The sequence below is a fragment of the Malus sylvestris genome, chromosome 15, assembly GCF_916048215.2.
Source record: "Malus sylvestris chromosome 15, drMalSylv7.2, whole genome shotgun sequence".
NCBI classification, from domain to species: domain Eukaryota; kingdom Viridiplantae; phylum Streptophyta; class Magnoliopsida; order Rosales; family Rosaceae; genus Malus; species Malus sylvestris.
This window is the reverse complement of record NC_062274.1, coordinates 35126650-35150729: the sequence shown is the minus strand read 5'-3', so window position 1 is coordinate 35150729 and position 24080 is coordinate 35126650. Positions and strand designations below refer to the sequence as shown.

The window sequence follows — 24080 nt, the reverse complement described above, 5'->3', positions numbered from 1 at the left end:
AATTATGTTTTAATTGTATCCATTATACCGATAGGTTGCCGTTAAAGTTTTTATTAATGCGAAAAGCAACTCGTTGCTTGATCTCCAATTATGTGCATATCATGTGCATGTAATGTACATATGATGTGCATGAGGTGTGCATATAGTGTATATGGTGGTGACGTCGCAGGTGATGACGTCATTTTTCTAATTTCGAAAAGAGAGTTGTGGACTCTGGGTTTTTGGAATTGGAATATTATTATGAAGTTAGCCATGCACACCATATGCACACCACATGCACATTATGGAAACAAATTCACAAAATTTCTACAATTGGGCACTTGAACTAGAAATTGTTTCATCCCAGGTTTGTAGCACGTCAAAACTTGAAATTTATTCCACAACCCATAGGCCCCAACATGAAACACAAACCCTAATTTAACTTCTAAGTATTAATTCATCTGGGTTTTTGAGTTGACTTAGATCTATGAGCATATCATGTGCATGTTGCGTACATACAGTGGGCAAATCCTGAAAAATTCATCCAACTAAACACCAACATTTAATGACTGTGCTTGGATCCCACCCTCGATGCGAGTCCAGCGGTGGTGGTCTCGAGCCTCGGTTATTTGATGTGTTGTCGAAAAATGACCGGAAAACTCGCGACTTGCTTGAGTTTCGATCCCAATGATCGGGGATAAGATTCGTGACAAGGCTAGGTGTTCTGGACTCATGAGGACGAGATGAAATTGGTGGTGGCTTCGATTTGGACAGTGTTGGTCGGGATGACAGTGCACCGTGTGTGCACAGTGAGAAGGGGAGAGAAAGTGCGTGAGGAAGAAAGTGAGAAAAGAGAGAGCGGGAGGGAGGGAGAGTAGAGAGAGAAATCAGAAAATGGGAGCAAATAACCCATTTATATGTTTTGTAATTTCGGTTTTATGCATGTTGTGCATGGCTTGTGCATAGCCCGTTTGTCTTATTTTTGTCTCAAGATTAAGAAATTCTCCCATTTTGGGGTATTTCCCTATATTATATTTTAGGTGTAGGTGAAGGATTTAATTGGCAGCTTAGCTTGAATAACCTTTAATTAGATTTAATGTCCAACTAGGCGCCCTCCATTTCTTCCCCAAAATAAGCACAGCTGATGTGGCGTCTTTGTGGCACTAATGGCTTTGCCACAAGAGTGGTAACACTAATTTTAATAAACCGACATTTAAAAATATGCAACACATACGCATCCACACACCCTTCTGGTGGTGAGAAAAATGTGGTGTGGCCACCACTATTCCCTCTATGTATCTGTGTTCATCTTTGAACAAAAAGGATAATGCCAGTTTAATCATTCATGGGTTCTTATGATAATACCAAAAAAAGTCAGCCTTGAAACACACAAACATATTAGTGTGAATGTTCTCCTATAAATACTCACATAATCTGGAGTCTCTTACTTCACCAATAGCTTCTTTCGAACTCCCAGGCCCAGGCATGTCTTCGATTGGTGCTAGCTATGCAGGGGTTTATGTGATGCAGAAGCGGCAGAAGGAGAAAATGGAGAAGAAGAATAAGCAGCAAGAGGAACTTGTTGAAGAGACCAGTAAAGTCTCTGCAGTTCATGGTCATGGTAGGAATAATAACAAGAAGATCCATCCTGGACATTTGCAGGTCCCCAACACCACTAGCACTGCAGGTCCAGTGGAAGAAGGCCATAACAACTCCTAAGCATGCATGTGTGACTGTGTGGGATCGATGGGAGTTTTTAAATTTGTATAAATCATTATGCATGCTTGTTGCTTGCTTAATCTTCCGAGTGTTCTCGTGTAACTTCTATTTTCCAAGTTTCCAAGTTAATTAGCTTCTTCCATTTCACCTCGATCGTGTGTGTATATTGAACAAAAAATATGTTAAGACTCTTATGATTTTATCATCAATTCCTATTTAAATGAGAGAAATAAATATGAAATTTGAAAAAAGTCACAATATATAATTAGTATGTGCTAATTCTTTTATTTGGATTCATAAACATCAAAATTTAGAATTCTAAAGTGAACAAACACTTGAAATTTCAAACTTCTATTCCGTGTAAGTAATTGTTGTTGATGCACAAAATCAATGAGAACTTTGTTACAACAGAAAGTGTTAAGTTAGAGTTTATTTATACGTAATAAAAAACATAAATATAATTTTATTATAAAATATCATCACATACTAATTGAAACATAGTCTAATTAACACTTAAAATATATAAAATAATTAATATATTTATTCCAAATCATCAAAACGATAAGATTCACTAATACTTAGAGTTTATTTATACTTTCATTAAGTATAACATAAGATTCACTAGTGTAAATATTTTAAATTGCAGATCAAATTCATTCATTGTATTCATATAGGGTCAAGGAGTGTAGCTGTAAAAAAAATCATCAAAATCGGAGTTAAAATAACCGTTAAATCATGATTTTTCGTTTATAACCGTCGAAAAGTTTTGTCCCGTTACTTGATCGCTGAATGTTTGTTTTTTGCGATTTTTGGTGTATGCGATCTCGAAGCATATACAAACAATTTTGACAGTTGGATCGTTGAAATTAGTTTCGTAGAATGCGTATCCCATCAAAACGATAGATTGACTAACAGTTGGAGTTTATTTATACTTTCATTAAGTATAACTAAGATTTTGTGGTATCCAGTAGTGTAAATCTTTTAAATTAAAGATCGAATTCATTCATTGTATTCATATAGGGTCAAGGAGTGTAGCTATAAAAATTAATCAAAATCGGAGTTAAAATAACCATTAAATCGTGATTTTTTGTTTTATAACCGTCGAAAAGTTTTGTCCCGTTACTTGATCTTTGAATGTTTGTTTTTTGCAATTTTTGGCGTATGCGATCTCGAAGTATATACAAACATGTTTGACGGTTGAATCGTTGAAACTAGTTTCGTAGAATGCGTATCCCATCAAAACAATAGATTTACTAACACTTAAGAGTTTATTCATACTTTCATTAAGTATAACATAAGATTTTGTGGTATCCACTAGTGTAAATATTTTAAATTGAAGATCGAGTTCATTCATTGTATTCATATAAGATCAAGGAGTGTAGTTGTAAAAAATCATCAAAATCGGAGTTAAAATAACAGTTAAATAGTGATTTTTCGTTTATAACCGTTGAAAAGTTTTGTTCCGTTATTTAATCTCTGAATTTTTCTTCTTTTTTTTGAAATTTTTGGCATATGCGATCTCAAAGCATATACAAACAAATTTGACGGTTGGATCGTTGAAATTAGTTTCGTAGAATTCGTATCCCATCAAGTTCAATGGTATATATATACGCCAAACTTGTTTTGATGGGATACACATTCTACGACACTAATTTCAACGATCCAACCATCAAACTTCTTTATATATGTTTCGAGATCGCATACGCCAAAAATTGCAAAAAACAAACATTCAGATATCAAGTAATGGGACAAAACTTTTCGACGGGTATAAATGAAAAATTATGATTTAACGGTTATTTTAACTCCGAATTTGATGATTTTTTTACAGCTACACTCCTTGACCCAATATGAATACAATAAATGAATTTGATCTTCAATTTAAAATATTTACACTAGTGGAACCACAAAATCTTATGTTATACTGAATGAAAGTATAAATAAACTCTAAGTGTTAGTGAATCTATTGTTTTGATGGGATATGCATTTTGCGAAACTAGTTTTAATGGATGAGACATGACACTACATGTTAAGATAACAGGTGTTACACGAAAACGATAAACACGACCCGTTTGCCAAGCCTAGTTGCGAGGCACCTCATAAACTCATCCTTAAGAAAGATGCAAGAGAGGAAGAATAAAACACAGGGGATAGTGTATAAAGACCATCAATCTGTCACTTACAACCGAAATCAAGTTTCAAAATATTAAAAAAAAAAATCTATGTCGCTTAGAACCGACGCAGGTTTTAAAATATTTAAAAACAATAATTGGTGTCGCTTAAAAGCGACACCAATACTTTATGTCGCTTAAAAGTGACACTATTTTTTTTTTAAATAACACTATTATTTAAAAATTATTAAAATGTATGTCGGTTATAAGCGACATTAAATGTTTACGTCAGTTAAAAGCGACATAGACAGTTTATGACACTTACAAGTAACAGTAAATCTGACGTCATATTTAGTAGGTGTCGCAAATGTCTTGTCGCCACTATATTATATTAAAGGGACATCACCTAGTGACACAATAAGTCTATTTTGTAGTAGTGCCTCTAGGATTCTCCCGGTTTAAAACAAGGAATCTATCCTAAAAATGCCTATTTCCCCACATTATAAATACACCCATCTAGTGTTCATCTTTGGTAACACAATCTCTATACACTAATTCTCTTGTGCACTACATGAGTTAAAATAGTTCACTAACTTGACTGTCGGAGAACCTTTGGCTGGCACAACCCCACCCCCACCCCACCCTTACCCCAACTCAGACTTGGGCTTGCTCACGATTGTCTATTGTTTTGCAGGTAGGTGAGTTTGTGCATCTTCTCCATGTACAGTGATGCGCAAATTTGGTTCCAACAGGTCATTCTCTCTTGATTGCTTCTTCACACCCGACATCCATTCTTCGAGAGAAGAATGACAATTTCTTCCTTCCGTGTAACCGCACCTCTTTGTGTTCTTGTATCCTTGCATTGTCGACCAGAACAACATCAAACCAAGTGCAATACCATCCAATGTAATACTCAGATAAACACAAGAGAGATCGAGAGAGAGAAAAATAACCCCAAGGCTACAACACCTTGATGTTATGATATTGCTTTCACAACACTCAAAACTGCTCTTCATGGTTACACACACTAATTCTTTAAGGTTTGTGCTTTGTGTTACGCTCAATTTATAATCTGTATCTGAAGATCAAGGTTCTAAAAGACGCTAGACGCTAGTCGAGCGGCGAGCTGGGGCCTAGCCCCTAGGCGGCTAGGCGGGATCTAGGTGAGGCCTAGGCAGACTAGGCGTATTTAAATAAATTTATTATATATCTTACAAAAAAGTGTCTGCTTATATTTTTTTATTTTAAAAAAAAACATAATTGTATTAGGATACATAAATTGCAAAATAGAATTACGTATATATTATAAAGTATTAGAACATATTAAAAACAAGGGACCAAGTGTATAATGAGCACTCATTCAAGTATTCAACAAATCTCTTAAAATATATTGAAAAATAAAATAAAATGCAAGTTATCTACTTTTTATCTAAGTGAGACTTGCAACCTAGGTGAGTTTAGGTGGGTGCCTAAGCAAATCTTGACGCCCTTTCTTAATTTTCAAAGCCCTCAATATTATTGGGATGGTGGTCAACAGCCTAACCCCTAGGCGGGGATTTTTAGAACAGTGCCCATGATATAATCTGTTTGCGGGGAATAATGTATCTGAAAATATCGTCCGGTAACAGATGCCCGGATGGAAATTATACAAGCCTTTTGAAGCAGCAATTCGCGCTAGAGCCACTCTCTTACAAGGTCCTAAATCAACCTCTTCAGAAAAGTTTGCAAACATCATCTTATACACACCACTCAAGATTAACGTTACAAAACCGACATTTAAAAGTTTATATCGGATCTGAAAAGAGCAAAAACGAGAGCCGAAATGCCAACTCCAAGAGAAGAAAAATGTCAAAACACTGACACCAAATGAATAAACAAAAATTTGATCTCGCTACAGAATGCTTTTCCTCAAAATTTCACGTTGGTTATACTGTCTACGTAAGTTATCAAATTTACTGAGAATGATGATAAGTATAATACACCATACTGGGTGGCTGAAGTGGCCGGAAACTAGGTGCAGGAGGAGGCTGCTGAGTTGAGGGTACTGGTTGCTGCTGGCTAATTTGTACAGGTTGCTGATTCATTTGCAATGGCTGCTGAGCCAAAGGCACCATTGAAGTCACCATATGAGGTGGGCGAGGTGGTGGCCCTAGAGGCAAAGGTGGAATGCTACCGTAAACATATGGGCTCATGGCCCCTCCTGATGGCTGTAAATATTGTTGGGAGGGTGGGTTTGGAAGCATGTGAAATTGACCTTGAGAGGTTGGGGCTTGATTCTGCGGTTGGGGAACCAATGCTGATTGGTACGAATGGCTTGGCTGCACAGAAGGTGCTTGTGATGACATAAAAACATTGGCATCTGATACAGGCATGGACCTCTCAGGTTTGGATATTGAATCAGTGCCCGAACTCTGGGGCATAGATGTGGAGGGCTTTGTCAGACCAGCATTCTTCGCTTCTTCAGCAGCAAATGTTGAAAGAACTGAAGTCATGATCGATTGAGAAGAACTAGAAGCAGCAAGCTTGTCTGCAACCAAAGCTGCAATGGCTGCAGCTGATTTCCTAGGTGTTTGTCCGCCTTTAGAATTTGCATCAGTTGATGGACTGGTCGCACTAGATGGTTTAAACACATAATCATCATCATTGAGCCGCTTCCGCATGTTGGTGGCTTCTTCTACCTGTGCCTGTGCTACCTACACTCATCAAAACATAACATATCAACTTCACAGTTAGATGATACATTGCACTATTGTTATAATAATAGGGAAATGTTATTGGCACTCCAAAAATCTCATTCTACACTCCTCACAAGTGTATTTTTCTTTCCAAATATAGAAAGTTTGGAGCATAGAATGAGATTTTTGAAGTGCTAATAACAATTCCCTAATAATAAAGCTAAACAATGGTGTTCCAGATCTCTGTACCGACTGCAAACAATCACTAGTGACTTTGAGAGAGACCCGTGTTCTAAATATTTTGGCAGAACACAACAAAGCCCGCGTGTTAAATTATTTCAACATCAAATAAACTGAAGGCTCAAAAGATAGCATGCTTTGAAGAAATTGCTACATCAGCATGTCAACTGTCTTGATTTACTGGATGGTTTGCATGACCTCATAATCACAACCAAGGTACTGAAAACTAGCCTGAGATCGGTGCAAAGCTTGCTAACACGATATATAAGAGAACTTCCATGAATGCGAATTGAATGCATCTATTACCACAAAGTTCACTGAAAACTAGACATGATACAATCAGACCAGGCCAACTATAAACGACCCAATTGGGTGACTTCCAAGTCCAAAGGAATTGAGGCCCAGTTAGTAAGAAATAGACTACAGAATTAGACAGTGGGGATTAGATATGCTTTTCATGAGTATCGCAAAGGCATGTGAGAAGGATTTGCAAATGACTACTTGGAAGGAATCATTTACAAATCCCTCATACATGCCTTTGTATTTCTCATGGTGCATTTCTAATCCCCTCTATCTAACATTTTTTTAGTCCATTTCCTTGTTAGTTTGGCCTCAACCCCTTGAAACTTGAAAATCCCTCACCCTAACATAGCCTACATCTTTCGCCCATGAATAACTCAACAGGTTGTGATTTGGAAAACAAAACAGGTTATGAATTGGAGTATACGACAACAAAGTTCTTTCTCAGAACAGTAACAAGAGTAACGAGAGAGATCGTTATGCAAAAAAGTCCTAATGTCAAAATTCTTCTCCATAGTTGATTGCTCTGGAGGGATTTGGTGTTGCTCATATTTTGCAACAGATGCTACTTATAAATCTGATCATATTAGAGGTCCCCAAGAAATACTTCATGCTGCAATCATTAGAGGAACAAATACATAAAATTCAGCTCACCAAGAAATACTTGGTGCTCCAGAATCTTTTCATTTCGAGAACTATGATAACACTTACAAATCGTTTAAAATTGAAGTCAAGCCATGTACCAGAATAGAAAATTCAAGCAAGGCACAGTAATTGATAAAGCCGAAAGCCCATTAGAAAGCCACTTTCTTGCACTAGGAAGTGTGACAGTAAAACACTTAATCAAGAATATCTCAGAGATTTCCGGAGATCACAACTCATACTAACCAAATGAATAGTTCCAAAATAAGGATACTGATGAGAGGTTCTATTCTGTTTTCATTTCAGTCTTCTCAGAACTTGCTCCTACCTGTGGAAGAGGGCAGTAACTCATTGTGTTTTTCATTTGGGTCTTACGCAGCTCATAAATGAGTCCTAAGCATCCACCCATTTATATTACATCTTAAATGGAGTTAAAATGATCAACTGATTCAGGTCCATGACCACAACTGGGTCTAGGAATTTTTTGCTGCCACTTCTTGTAACAGTTTCGTGGTTAAGTGGATGCTACGGTTGCGACCTTGTGACAGATGAGGTTTTATAGCATTCTAAAACATGAAAATACAATGTCCAGCAGATCCATCAAACAATCTCGAAAGAACTACTATACAAGTGATATTCTACACTAAGCAGTGGATTGAAGAGGAAGGCCCTAACCACCATGATTGCCCTAAAAAATACTATAGAATGGTGATCGTATGGTGAAATTTATAATATGCTAATATTCCCTTCTCTTAAAACTTTTTTTTTTTTTTTGTGGTCTGACATCACTTAAAAACATAAGAGTTGAAAAGCAAAAATACAACGCTTTCAAATATAAAATCATTAGAGGCATACCTGCATATGAGTTCGAATATTCTCCAGTTCAGATTCCTGAAAAAAAAAAGATTCTATTAAGTCAGCAAAAGCATACACCATGAAACAAAGTGTCTTGTTTAAGGAGCACTACATGCTTGCTTATTTGCATGTTTCAGTATTGAAAACTTACTCAATAGTTAAAGAAAACAGTGGTACGGTTCGATACCTGATCATGCAGAGCTTCTTTTAATTGAGATAAAAGTGCTAGTCTACTGGTTTCGACTGATTTAAGTTTATCGATACACTGCTTCAAAATATTTTCCTCCTCCTCTAGTTCTTTCGCTAAAGTTTCCCGCTTTGGATCTTTAGCTGAAGATAAAAGAAAATATGCATAAGAAACAACTCTCTTAAAAATCAAAGCAAGACTTCCATTCCCTAATGTAAAAGGATGTAATTGGGAAACAGCTAAAAATATTTCCTGTCAATACTCTAGTTAATACGATAAATGTTAACTGTATAGAATTGTTAGTTTACCATTAGTACAGGCAACGTCAACATCTTTCTCCAACTTCCTTACACGGTGAGCTGCAGACTTGCATTTACTCATCTCAGCATCTTCAGTGGGATGTTCACTGATCACCAAGTGAAATGCGGATACAATCTTCTCAGCTGGACCTCCAATAGAAAGTTTCTATTTTCCTAATAACATGAAGTTAGAAATCTCTAGACAAAAATAAGTACAAATGTACAAGATAAATACGTATCAAATTGAGCAAAGACTTTTTTCAACAGAGATGGTAGTCCAAAAAAAATAAAATGAAGCAAAATGAGAAAAGTATGTGAAGGCCCTTTATCTCACCGTTCTGATAGAGCGTGAATCTCTTTTAACAATTCTGACTGAACGAGGGCGCTTTTTGCCACTGAATTCCAATGGTGGAGGCACTTCTTCCCCAAGCATTACTTCTTTTAGGCTCCTTGCATGAGACCCAAATACTCGTCTCTCTTCCCAAATACCAACCTAGCAATTTTGTAAGCAACAACAAAGTTAAGCCATTCTGCTTCACAACTTAAAAGAGAATAATAAACCAGTTGGTAAAAAAATCTTAAATTGGTTCACATGATTAACATACCATTCCTTGAGCCACGAGGAAGGGAAGATGATTTAAAAGAGAATAGTGACCAAATCTAATACCCAACTCCAAATTCCTCGGAACTTTAATTTTTATTTACAGTTACAGGTCATGCTAGCAGTAGCTGGACTGCTTATATGAAACAAAATAAAAGGAGGGGCTTACCAATCTAGATACAACATTCTTTCCATGATTATCACCTTCGTCGTGAACAACTTTGAGAGCTGCTGGAAGAACCTTCCAAAACTCAGTAACAAATTCATTTCCTTTCCGCTTACTGTTCTGCAGGATGTCATTTGCAAGATACAAGAGAGGAACTTTCTGAACCATCTGTGCACTACGGAATTGTTTATCCCATGTTGCAACAACCAGTTCTGCTTTGCTCCGGTGAAATATACACCAATGTGACAAAGCTTATTAGAAAGTCAAGGCAACACAGACAGTAAACATCATTTCCTCAGAATGCATACAAGATAACAAGAAATATACACCTGGACATTGTTCTTAACTCATCCTTAAAAAAAGTTACAGAAAGAAAAGTACTTTAATCAAATCAACAGTATATACATTTTCCCACAACTCATTTCATCCTTGCTACTGAAGTCATCATCCCACTAAGCTTGAGAGGCTTGTTAATGACACTGATAGAGTTAATTGAATGGTTGTGTGCCTACTTTGTCTTAAGTATCAAACCATCTCGTTGAACCATTGAACCACTTGACGGTGGAGTAGCAATAAATTTGGGAAATCAATCCCTATTCGGTTTCATATCAGCAACACAGAATTTCGTATCAGCTATTGTTTACATTTCAAACTTTAAAAAAACTACGTCGAGAGAAAGAACTCGAATTCAATCCCCATCAAGCAAGCATAACCCAAACAGAAAACCAGATAACCCAAACTACCAATTACATAACATATTTCATCAATTAGATCAAATAACGAGCAAGTATCATCCAGAGAAAATTAAAAGGGCATTGCGAAATCTTCGGAAAAAAATAAATAAATAAAAGAAAAAAAGGATACTTTCAATGCATTGCTGGGTGCTGTTGAGCTTGGAGAGCTTGTCTGCAAGTATCTGCTCTGTGAATACACTATTCATATCCTATTCCAACAATGCACTTTTCACCACCCACCCCTCCCTCCAACAATTTATACTAAACAAAACACCCAAAAACCATTCGAAAAAAGATAAAACTTTGGCAGAAAAATTCACAAAAACCCCACAAATTTTTCAACTGAAAACCCTAAAATCGACGACGAAACAGCTCCAGTTAGCGGAAGGCAGCAAGAGGATTGGAACAAATGTAGAGAAAGAGAGAATCAGAGTTGAGAGTAGATGTACTGGGGAATACGACCACCTTGAGCAAATTACAGAATCCCGAATTTGTAAGGGAGGTTAAAGCGGGATATGATTTAAAGAGAAGAATTGCTGAATTTGCAAAACCCTAGAAACGGTTTTCTATATTTCAGTTGCAGGGGCCCAAGCCAAGAGAAAGAGTGAAGAACTGAGGTTCTGTCCCTAACCGCTGCTTAAAGTATTCTTCATGAGAAGTCTTGGTTCAATTCTTGTTAAAAGCAAGCTTAAATTATATTTTTGCTAGTTTATTATAAGATTTAACCTATTACCTCACATTTTTTTTATAAAAATATCATTTGGTCAGAAAAAAAAAAAAAACAGATCTCCGACTTGCTTAAAATTTTTTTTTATTATTTATAAGTCGGAAGTTTTGAGTTTGAATTTTGTAAATAAAGTTCAAACTAATTTAGTAAATATATTTTAAAAGAAATCACTAATTATGAGAAAATGGAAATTAAAAGACCAGAGGTTGTTAAACAGTTTCTGATCTACCAGTCTCATCCGTTGGAATACAATGGAATGGACTACCATTTTGGCCAGGTTCAATCGTTATTTGAGGGACATTTTTGCGAGCGCGCGCACACAGCAATGCAAAGGGATTTCAATGGTTAATTTTAAAGTCTTTAACCGTGTTATTTATTTTCAAGTTATTGCTTTCTAGATTCAATTTTTTTCCTTTTAACAATTTGGATAAATTTAGTTTATTATGTCATCATTTGTCTAAAAAAATAATCACTTGCTACTATACCATAAAGAGACTTTTTTTTTTTATTTGGCAATGCACCGTTAAACTCCATTTAATTGTACTTTACTCCCTAAAACTCAATTTTCACATCACTTGGTGAATTGACGGAAAATGTCATAATGGCACAAAAATTGAGTTTCTGAAGGCAAAGTTGTGCAAATTAAGTTTTAATGAGCAAAGTAAAATTAAAGTTGAGTTTCAAGTAGAACCGGCAGTTTTTTACACGACACGAAAACGACAAGAAAATAACGGGTTTCGGGTCAACACGATAACTTATCGGGTCATTATCGGGTGACCCATTAAGAACGGGTTCTTAAATGGTATACACGTGGGTAACCCGTTTCGACCCGTTAAGAAAAAATTTATTTTGATAATTTTAAAATTTAATTACTAAAAGATTTATTATAAAATACAATAACCATATTAATATATACAATATATTCTATATTAAATATATAGTTTTGTATTATTATTCTATATAAGTTTTAAAAAAAAAGTTTTAGTCATTATTTATTTTTATTATGAGAGTTTCTTATTTTCATTACTAGGATAAATTTTACTTAACATGTTGTTGTCCAAAATTAAAATAAACTAATATAGTATTTGTATAGGCAAGAACTAAGAAGATATACATACAAGTATGAAAAATGTGAAAGAATATATAAACACTCGTGATTTATCATTATTCTTCCACAAGTAGATAATGGTTATACTTACATTATCGTTTAGATTTTTAAAATCCTCCAATTTCATGAATAATGTTTTTTATTTGAGGGAAAAATTAATAATAATTATTGTAGAAGTGTAAAAAATGAAAGAAAAAAAATACAATCACTCATAATGACAAACTTTACAACTTTCATGAAAGGGTCAGCTTCAAAATCCAACACTATAATTCATAAACCTTAAATTTATATTTAACCGTCGATTGTCATTTACGCTTTATTCTTTTTACTGAATTTCATTTTTTAAATTTTCTTTTTTGAAAACATGATCATCTGGCGGATGTAAGAAGATGAACGGTTTAGATCTTTGATATCACGTTTCGATATTTACGGTTAACTGAAATATAAGTCGATGTCATATAGTTTGTAGAAACTTTATAAACATCAAGCAATATTTTCACTAATCGTAAAACTTTGAATATAATAACAATGATCCATACCGTTCATCTTCCTGCATCCTCTAATAGATCAAGTTTTCAAAAAACAAAATCTGAAAAAACAAAATTTGATGAGAACAATGAAGCGTAAATGTAAACAACAATCAACAGTTAAATTTTGATCTATGATTTATATGATTATAATGGCGAATTTCGAAGTTAAGCTCTTCATGAAAGTTGTAAAGCTTGTCATTACGAGCATTTATATATTTTTTTCTATATTTTTTTACACTTCTACATTAATTAAGAAACTATTAAAGACTTTAGGTAAGTGAAAATATACTTAAAAGAAAAATGCATTTTTATGTTTTGGATGTGACAATATGATATGTATATACTTATTTAGTATTATGTTTTTCATTTGATTATTTATTGGTTTAAAATATATTTTCCTTAACCGGTAAGGGGTCGGATCATATTACCTGTTAATATTATTAGGTCGATTTCAGGTCAGGTTATTTTACCCGTTTATTTTAATGAGTGTTACACAATACGACCCGTTAAGATATCGGATATGACATGAAAACGACACGAATACAGAAAATACGATACGAATGTCAGGTCTAGTTTCAAGGAGTAACAAAAACTAAACCAAAAAGAAGTTTCACTCTAAAAACCAATTGTCGCTTTATGGTTATTAGACTTCCGCAAGGACTATGGACTTTCAAAGATTCAGGATTCTCATTTTGTAGACTATCATGGACTTTTACAGACATGTCGATTCAGTTTTTTTGACAAAGTTGATTGGACAATTGCAAATGAAATTATGGCAAAAATGTTAGAATTGAGGGAAATAGATTATTTCTTTCACGAAGGTCACCGGATCAAGTGATCTGAGCATTTGAAATTTCATTCAACAGTAAAAAATTATTATAACTTTTAAGGGATCAAAACAGATGGGCAGTTGGATGAAATTTCAAATACACGGATTACTTGATCCGGTAACCTTGATAGAAGAGATCCGGAAATGATCCCTAACTAACCGAACCAAAACCAAGTTGGTTCGATTCAATTTGGGTTCTTTCTGAAACTTTTTATTTTTAAATTGAATCCAACCGAAAATGTGTCATCATTCAGCTCACAAATTTGGAGGTGAACCAGGCCAAATAGAACTGTGCCCACTTAAAAAAATAAGGGAAAGTGAGAAATCGGTAAATGGTAAGTTGGTACATAATTCGAAAAAGTAGGGTTCTTAAATTGTGAGTTCAATTAGCATTCTAAAAATCTAAACCGACAGACACGTGTCAACTGAGCAAAGAGTGACCGATACTAATTGTCTTCTCTATAAGGCCAATTTGGTGAAACATTCATAATACCAAAAATACCCATCCTAAAATGGTGAAGCATTCAAATATCCTGAAGGTAACCCCATTTAAGTATCAACACAGAAGTTGCCAAATAAAATAAGAGTGTTGATATCTCATCTCTGTGTCTTATTTTCCCACCCACATCCAAATAAAAAATTTATTTACAAGTTTACCTCTTGACGAAATAACATATAAGGACCTAGCAGTTGTTCAAAGTTCAACCTTTGATTTTTATTATTCTAACGAACTACTTTGCTCTCTCATCTCCTTTTCATCCTCTTCTCCCTCACAATATTATCCTCATTTTCTTTTTTCCCCATCTAATTTATTTTTTGTTTCTAAATTTTTTTCATGCTTGTTGGTCACCCGATATGTTAATTTTGGGATTTATGTTTTTGCTGGATGTGGTAACAGTGAGGATGGTGGTTATGGTAGGCTAGGTGGTGTTTAATGTTATGTTTGATCTAATGCTTTACTATTGCCGCTTCTTCTTCAAGATGCAAGATTCTCTGTATTTTGTCTTTACTGGAGCTTTGTCGATATTAGCGGCAAACGCAAATAAGAAGTATCAACAATGAATGTGAGGATGAAGAATTGGGAATATTTTTTGCTAGTCCGAAAAATTGGAGGCATGCCGGAGATTGAGGTCGTTGCCAACAATGGCAACGGCTCCGGAGTTGCTAAGATAAACCTGTTCGAGAATTACAATGTCGGGAGGTTGCTGGGGTGCAAGGCCTTCACGAAGGTGTACCACACGCGAAACGTGGCATCAAGGCCCTCAACAAGCAGAAGATGCTCAAGGGTGGGTTCACTGTGGACGATGAAAGGGGTTGTCGTCGAGTTGCGTTGTGTTGTGTTGTATGGGGTTGGGTGGTAGTTGGGTTGAGTGATTTTTGCAGTTTATTTCTTTCAATTTATGCAAAACAGTAGAATATATGATGGTCATTTTAGGAATATTGGTGGGTGGAGAATGAGTTTTTTTATTTTTTAACTTTTTTTAGGGGTGATAATATGAGGTGGGGTCAAGAAATAGGATTGTGGGGTGGGTCTAGTAGCTCTCTAAAATAAGGTTTAAATCGTTAAATGAACACAACAAAAAATCTTGAGTCACTCCTTTGAGACAATGTTTGTATGGATCTTAAGAATGACAATTCTCAACTGTTAGATGAAGCGCCCCCAGCACTTAGAGAATCATTTTAAACAATATGACCCCATCGATTAGTCATCCAACTCATGTTTTAATCTCACCACTAAAACACTCATATTGGAGGATTTATAGTGAGGGTTAGTATTTCCGTTGCTTGCTAGTTTATTTAGTATTGGCGAAATAAATTTGTTTTTAGCAAGTTTTTGCAATTATCGATGAGACTATAGTTTCTGTTTGTGCTTATCTTAGTGAACAGTTGAAGATTATTGCTCACAAGCCTGATAAACCTCATAGGATTGAATCGTTGCTCTATTGGGAAGCTACTCTTTCGTATTAGTTTAAGCTTAATATTGATGGTTGTGAGAAGAAAAATAATAATTCTATTGGAGTAGGTGGTGCTTTAAAAGATTCTTATGGTAAATAGATTTATGGGATTTGGGCCAATTAAGGCACCAATTGGCATGGAGATTATATATTGATATATATTTATATAAGATTTTGTGTGACAGCCCGTCCCGAATTAACATTTTCATAAGTGTGTTTAAATTACCCTAATGTTTAAAGTGGTGATTTTTGGACAAAGATGAAACGGACGTTTTGGCCGTTTGTTTATGATTGAGAATGATTAAAGGCAAAGTACTGTGCATTCAACGGATTTCACGTTTTCTTCTTTTTCTTTTGTTTTTCCGTGAATCTCTCCACTCTGTCTCTCACACTCTCTTTCTCCTTGAAGACCTGATACACTCAACTCTCATTCTCTCCCGTCAAGCCTCATTCTCTCTCCCTCTCCCTCAACACACACACACGGCAAAACACAAGTTTTTCGAAAAACTTCACAGATCAACGAAAGTAAAATCACCATCTTCTTCGTTTCGACGCTACGAGTCCAACCATACCAATTTCAGGTAAGAACTATAACGTTTTCACGTCGAAAATACGAACTCCGATTTGGGTACTATTCATCAACTATGTATTGGTTAATTTTTAGGAGTTTTTTTTAAGCTCATAGGGAGCTTAAGGAGGTCCTTAGGAGGTTTGTAGTAGTTCGTTGGAAGTGTTTGGACGTAAGAACACGGAGAACGACAAGTTCAAAGTTTGGCCGGAGTTTTCGAGGTTTTTTCTGGCGAATCCACGACGAGTTAGGGGTCTAGGTAGGTATGAATGTGTTTGTCTCGTCAATATCTTCATTTTTATATAAAGTACGTTGAAAATGGTGAAGAAATGAAGAAGTTATGACGTTTTGAAAAATACCCAGTTTCCGGCGACCTCCGAGGCTTTCGAGGCAGTTTCCGGATAAAACACGGAGAGATAGGTGTTTTTTGAGGTACCATTCTCTTTGTCTCTTCAAGGGCTACAACTTTTGTTTTTGAATCACTTGATTTAGTTAAGAAATAACAAAGTTATGTCAATTTGAAAAACTGCCCAGAAACCGGCGAACCAGTCCGGCGAGCCGAGGAAGAAGACGCGCGTGGGGGCGCGTAGGTCCGACCTTCCTATGGCGCGTGAGGGCGCGTGGAAGATTAAAATTACGTTCTGAAAATTGTCACGTGCTCGTGACGTCGTGTAGATCACCGTGTTATATTCACATACCCAAATTGAGCAACGTATGAGAAAGTTATTGACGAATGTTTGTGTATGTGCGTTTAAATGATGTTATAATTATTTTTGTATAGGTGAAAATTATATGGACGAAGAACGTAACCAAAATAGACGAGGGGGTTACGAACCGGCTACTTATCAGTGAGTGGGCAGTTATTTTTCAGTATATATATACGTATACTTGACGTATTTCCCAGAAAACGTATTTTAAAAGAAATACGAATTAAGCAACTTATCATGTATGCATCATATTTTAGTATGTGCATTATTATAATTATGCATATTGTTGCATGGTGCTGAGGAGGCCCAGGTAAGTTACATGTGAGTACATACGATTGAAATACATTTGATATACGTATAGAATACATTTGATATACGTATAAAATATACATTTGAAATACGTATAATATACATTTGAAATACGTATAATATACATTTGAAATACGTAAGTATATACATTCGAAGTACATTTGATATACGTATAGAATACATTTGATATACGTATAAAATATACATTTGAAATACGTATAATATACATTTGAAATACGTATAATATACATTTGAAATACGTAAGTATATACATTCGAAGTACATTTGATATACGTATGAAATACATTTGATATACGTACGAAATACTATTGAAATACATTTGAGATACGTACGAAATACATTTGATATATGTATGAGATACATTTGAAATACGTTCGATATACGATTGAAATACGTTTGAAATACGAGGGAAATACTATTGAAACATGATGAATTATACGATTGAGGTATGATTGAAGTATGAATGAGATATAATTGAGATGCAATTGTGACATGATCGAGATATGTTTATGATATGTTTGAGATATATTGAAATGTGATTGAAATAGAATTGAGACACAATTATTGAGATATTATGCTGATAACGATCATGAGATATAGTTGAGATATGATGAATCATATGATTGAGATGTGATTGAAAGCTCATTTACTTGCACACGTATATTAGTGCTCCCGCCTAGAGATAGAGGCACAGTCTTTCTCGTGATGTTCACCTCTCGCACCGCATGCTCACCTTGGATCCAAGTTAGGTGCACAGTCCTGTCGTATAGACCACTTATGTGGATTCGACTCGTAGGTGACCCGCGATTTATCGCACAATCTTCATGTGATTGTAGCACTAGAGCATACTATGATATATACGATGATGAATTGTAGACCACGTGAGGTGGTATTGAATGTGTGCAGGTTAAACATATATATATATACAGCCGAGGGCTGAGTTGATTGAGATGAGATGATTATGAGCTATATATACAGCCAAGGGCTGAGTTGATTATGATGAGATAATTACGAATGAGTTGATTATGATGAGATCATTACGAATGAGTTGATTATGATGAGTTAGCTATGAACTATATATATGCAGCCGAGTGCTGAGTTGATTTAAAATGAAAGAGTATGAACTATGTTTATAGCCGAGCGCTGAATTGATTAAATGTTATTCTATCATATGTACATAGAGATGATGAGCATTCAGTTATGATACTTTGGCATGACATACATTCATATTGCCTAGCATGAATTTGAGATATATTACGTATATGTTACTCCATCATATGTACATATAGATGATGAGCATTCAGTTATGATGTTTGGCATGGCATACAATCATATTGTTCCGCATGATTTGATATATATTACGTATATGATTATATACTTTACTTCTGGGAAACTATATTTGTTTTACGGTGAGGGGTTAGTATATTCAAAGAGAAAAGAAAGTTTTGAAAAGTTTGTTTTACTGACCCACTCAATTTTGTTTTGCGCCCCTCCAGGTTTAAGATAACAGAGCTTTGGTGGCCACGAGGAATCCAACGGTGTTCTGACAGAATTAATAAAAGTAGGACTCACCCTCGGGTGTTTCATCTTAGTAATTGTATTCTTTAAAGCTTCCGAACTGTGTAAATGGTTACGTCACTCTCACGTGATGGCCAGCATGCCCTCCTTCGGGACGTGGTGTGTCATTTTGCACTCACATTTTATTTGGTGATGCATGCTGCTGGAAATCATCATCCCTTCGGTTCCTTTGTTTTGGGATGTTGAGAGTTGCAATCAAGATCTTGCCAATGCGAACCTCGATATGTCAATAGAGAAAAGAATTTTGTGGCGGATAGTTTAGCGAACTATATGCTTTAGATTTAGGCAAGTTTTTACTTTGATAATCCTCCTTGTTCAATTAGTTTTGTTCGTGAAGATCGACTCGAAATGTCTCGATCTAAATTTATTATTGAATAGTTTTGACCATAACAAAAAACCAAACTGATACATAATGCATCATATATAGACAAATACTTTCATCATGAATTGCTTATAATAAATAATCGAAAGTAATCAGATTTATTCTTTCAAATCAATTCATCGGTTTCTTTCGTAAGGGTCAAAGACAATGAACTTGGATCGCACAATGAATTCAACCAAGTCCTATGAATGAAAGATATTAAATTCCTATTTGTACACTACAAGAAAAATGGGCTAAGAACACAATTGATTTGTGCCTTTCTCATTTTCATTGAGCACAAATATATATTTGTGCTTTTTAAATTCCATTGAGCACCAAAATACCTCAAATGTGCCCTCTAACATAAAGCACATTAGTTTGTGTCGGGTATTTGTGCCTACTGAACACAAAACTTTGTGTCTAGCTTGCATGTCAGAGATGGAATTTTTTTTATTAATTTACACAGACACAATAAAAGCTTTTGTGCCCTCTATTTTAATATATTTAAATAAAAAATTATGTTTTTGTGTACTTTACATTTACTTTTTCCTATTCCCAACTATTTTTTTCCTATTCACAATTTGTGAAAATATCTAGTTGCAATCAACTTGAATTATTAGTGGTGATAAATATTTTATGTTATTTAAATAATAATTATCGTAATGAACACGTGGTCACAAACGGATGTGAATTCGAAGTTACAACGAGTAAGTTACAAATTTTTAAAGTTAGAAGGCAAGTAATTTTGGGAGAGAGCATTCTAGAAGCCAAAGGCTTCTCCCATTTTACTTTCCAAGCAAGCAGATGCAACAGGGACCCACCCATGTGGGTCTTCACCCTTCCCACCTAGTTATATGTAGGGGTGAGTTCGGTACGGTTACCGTACCAAAACCCTCATACCAATTACCGTACCAATTACCGTACCAAACTTTCGGTTTGGTAAAATCTATTACCATTACCATACCAAACTTTCGGTATACCGAAGTTCGGTATTGCCAAATGTTCGGTTGGCATTGTATAGCAATGGTAATTGCCACTTTGTTTTGGGACAAAATTTGTTTTTGCTTTTTTAACCCAATTCAAGGGCAAAACTTTTTTATTGTACCTTTATCTCATACATTGTAGCCTAAATTCATCTATTATTCATCATTTACAATTCACACACACAATAATTCAAATGATGCATCAAGATTCATGATGAAAATTAAGCTTACAATCCAAATAGAAGTTACGAACCAAAACAAATAGAAGTTTCCCCCATGCTAAAGATCTTCTCTATCCTCCATTGGTTCAAACACACCTCTAGAACTTTCCCAATGTCTTCTCCCTTATGACCCATGATCTTTATGAAATTTATGATCCGTTTGTGCAACTTTCATTCACTATCCATGAAGTGAGCGGTAACTACCATGTAGTTAATGTTTTGTACCGATGTCCAAGTATCGGTTGTGATACTTACCTTTTGATTATGCATTGCTTCAAATAACATAGACTTCTCCAACACATATAAATCCCACACATTGGCCGCAATCTTCTTCCTAGTTGGAATCTTGAACCGAAGTTGAGCCTCTTTCATCATATCAAATTATTAGAATATTATAAATATGTGTTATATAATTATATATTATATAATTTATAAATTATATATTATATTATATGTTCGGTACGGTAAGGTAATACCGTGGTAATGATATCCATTACAAATACCGTACCAAGAAATTTCGGTACGGTACAATACCGTACCATTACCGATTGGCACAAAAAATTTGGCACAAAATCGATATGGCACGGTTGGTAATTCGGTTGGCATGGCAATTTGGCAAAAAAATTCACCCCTAGTTATATGTGTTTGTGTGTGTATATATATATTGAGTATTAAATCATTATTTTGTTAATTTTTTGATGGCTTTTTATGCTCATTCATTGTTTTCTATCCTGGCAGGCAGATGCAGCAGGGACCCACCCACATGGGTCTTCACCCTTCCTACCTGGTTATGTATATATAATTATTTGTTGAGTATTAATCCAACAATCTTCCATCTCCCTCCTGGTTATGTATATAATTATTTTATTAATTTTCTGATGAGTTTTTGTGTCTCGTGGGACCCACCCACGTGGGTCTTCACCCTTACCCGTTCTTCTACTCCTATATGCACTCCATTACTCTTCTGTCTCCCACCTTCACGCAATCCTCTCTCTCACTAACTTTCTCTCTCTACTTCTTCACACTTTTCTGTCATCTCCCTCGCCATCTATGTGCTCACTGCACAGAAAACAGCAACATCCATCTCCATCTAACTAGCCACTCCGGCGAACCTTGCCACCAGCCAAACACTACATTGCCACCCTCGCTCTCTCACAATCTTTCTGTCTCTCCCTCTCGGCTTCTTCCTTGACACAGAGAAACACATAAGCAACGACAGTGATAGAGCTGGGGATCTCTGGCGAGGCAACCACCAGAGTCACCTTCCTCTCCTCATTGCAGACTTCGCTTTACCTTTTGCTTTATGGAAATCGAAACCGACGCGACAAAATGACAAACTCCATCGCGGCTTGACTCCCCGATGAGATTTTCTATCGAATCTAGTATGGGTAAGTCTTGAAAACACCTTAGTTAGGTTCTTTAAGTTGTTTAGAGACGTTTTCGTGCACTGCATGCCTAATTTGGTTAAGTTTGGATGCAATTTTAACTCAGGGGACAAATTCCCCTGATTTCCAGTAAGGGCTATGATTTTAGGCTATCACCAGCCACCCAATGGCCTTGAAGAAGGTAAATTTCGAATACTTACCTTTGTAGCTTTGTTTTAGCTTTTGAATTGTTGAAAATGGTTGTGTTTTGGACCAAAACGGACTTTGAAACCCTGGGTGTGGCTGTAGGTCGCACTGTCGCTGCGTGTGGTACTATTGTGGATGGCGCGTGGAGCACAGGCACCTCCACCGGAAGGATGATTGCCTGAAAGGATGAATATATGTTTTCAAATGTTTGTTTCATATTGTAGGGTATTTCGAATTTGTTATTATCTTTTTTAATTTAATTGATAGGGCACAATTACAAAAATTGTGCTAACTTGAATCTGAAATGGCATTTGACACAGGTGTCAGAACAGGGCACAAAAAAAAACCTTATTTGTGCTCAACTCTTTGAGCACACATAGCCATATGGTGCCCTCTAATCAATGGTGACACCCATAGAGGGCACAAACACAAAGATAGTAGCTGCATTGTTGCTATTGGTCTATAAGCGCAATTATTGGTGCTTTTTGGCCTTCAATGACACAAATAATTTATTGTGTGCAGTGCTCATTTTTGTTATAGTGGTAGAATTTCTAGCCTAGATATGTGCATGCATTTGTTGTACTATATAAATGTATTATACCTAGTGTTTTCACATTCAAGGAAATATAATTCTCCCGAGTTAAATCTTTTTACATGGCACCAGAGCAACTTTTCTGGTGACAAACACAAAATCCAAAAACTATCCAATCTCAGCCACCCACCATGAAGTGTGAAACATGCGACTAAGTCTAGCATACTGTAGAGACCTGTCCATCCCACCATGAACGCTCCAATGGGAACAATGTGACAAGCTCTTCGAAGAAACAAGAATTGGGAAGTTCATTTCCATTCACTCCGGCCGGATCAATGCAAGCAAATCATTGCTATGCTGAATGAGAACAAGCCCAAACCTCACAACATTGGTAACAAACTCTTCCCTAAGCAGGTTGTCAGGTGCAAAATTTTCTTTCAGTTTACATGGACAACGCTGGTCTTGAATCTTGGATAGTGGTGTGACCGCCCATATTGTGCACACCCACACTTCTTACATCCTGGAAGCCTGTTCAAAATCGTACTGCAGAGCTTGCTGATGGGACATCTACTCCTGGACTCATATAGGCACCATGGTCTTTTCTTGTCAACCAACCTTACAGGATGTTCTTTGTGTCCTATCGTTTAATCTTAATCTTGTTTCCATTAGCAAGCTTACGTAGCATTCTTTATGCATCACCGTTTTTCTAAATAATCTCTGTGTGATACAATACCTTTGTTCGGGGAAGATGATTGACGCTACCTGCCACTCCATCAAACCTACATCCTCCTCTCATTCTAGTTTATGGCACAATCGTCTTGGTCACCTCTCCGATAAAGTCCTCCACCTAATTTCAGTTTCTGCTAGAGATGCGTCAAATAAATGCACTGTTTTTCCCTTGGCAAAGCAAACACGAACTCGTTTTCCTTTACCAAGTATTTCGAGCACTTCCCCATTTGAGTTATTACATGTTGATATATGGGGAATGGTACAAAGTCTACGATGTCGCACAACTAAAATTTTCATCTCCCACTACATTATTTTTCACGAAGAAACCTTTCCCTGTGACCACACTTCCACTACCTCGCAACCAACCATCATGCCTACTCTCTTAAATGCACCCCCATATCCAACTTCTGTAAACAACGATCCATACACCATGGAAGCTCCAAATTCTACTAAACCGTCACCGACCAACACAACCAATGTTCGTTTCCAAAGACGCCGTTGCAATCGAGCCTTCTATTGAATCCACAACAGCATAACGACCATAAGAACCTACTCATGAGTGCAGCCGGCCTACCCGTGCACCTTCCCACTCCCACCTGCAACAATCGGCCTCACATGTTGGTTCTCATACAGGTAATCCTCATTCTCTCTCTCTCCTCTGCTCTAAAATCCGCAGGCTACCAACAATCAAAAACCGACATTTCCTTATTCGTCTGATCCAAAGGTAACAACTTTACCGCATTGCTTTTTTATGTTGATGATGTGATATTGGCATTGAAGTCACAAAGCGCATTTTAGCGGGCAGATTCAAACTCAAGGACCTGGGGAAATGAAAATTAAAAAATT

At 36.1% G+C, this 24080-nt stretch overlaps 1 protein-coding gene and 2 long non-coding RNA genes across 4 annotated transcripts; 2 read left to right on the top strand and 1 right to left on the bottom strand.

The window, feature by feature from the left end:
* Nucleotides 1-5527: 5527 nt before the first annotated feature.
* Nucleotides 5528-11154, bottom strand: LOC126604038 (uncharacterized). Its single transcript, XM_050271091.1, has 7 exons — nt 10636-11154; nt 9775-10022; nt 9339-9497; nt 9014-9170; nt 8706-8848; nt 8519-8554; nt 5528-6499 (listed from the first exon to the last, which is right to left on the bottom strand). The coding sequence occupies exons 1-7, from the start codon at nt 10709-10711 to the stop codon at nt 5759-5761; spliced, it is 1560 nt and encodes a 519-aa protein (XP_050127048.1). The 5' UTR covers nt 10712-11154; the 3' UTR covers nt 5528-5758.
* A 4988-nt stretch (nt 11155-16142) lies between these two features.
* LOC126604044 (uncharacterized) lies at nt 16143-18955 on the top strand. The gene is made up of 5 exons (XR_007616471.1): nt 16143-16235; nt 16322-16481; nt 16586-16654; nt 16757-17070; nt 18756-18955. It is a non-coding gene; the product is annotated as an uncharacterized LOC126604044 (long non-coding RNA).
* Nucleotides 18956-21314: 2359 nt separating this feature from the next.
* Nucleotides 21315-24040, top strand: LOC126604043 (uncharacterized). 2 transcript variants are annotated; one of them, XR_007616470.1, is made up of 3 exons: nt 21315-21790; nt 21872-21968; nt 22076-24040. It is a non-coding gene; the product is annotated as an uncharacterized LOC126604043 (long non-coding RNA). The 2 variants fall into 2 exon arrangements; XR_007616469.1 differs by having other exon boundaries at nt 21320-21790; nt 21894-21968.
* Nucleotides 24041-24080: the final 40 nt, after the last annotated feature.

Coding starts and splice junctions, on each gene's coding strand:
- LOC126604038 (XM_050271091.1), bottom strand. CDS start 10,711: ATGAATAGTGTATTCACAGAGCAGATACTTGCAGACAAGCTCTCCAAG. Junction 8,849..9,013: donor TGACGTTGCCTGTACTAATG/GTAAACTAACAA, acceptor TTTTATCTTCAG/CTAAAGATCCAAAGCGGGAA. Junction 6,500..8,518: donor ATATTCGAACTCATATGCAG/GTATGCCTCTAA, acceptor TGATGAGTGTAG/GTAGCACAGGCACAGGTAGA.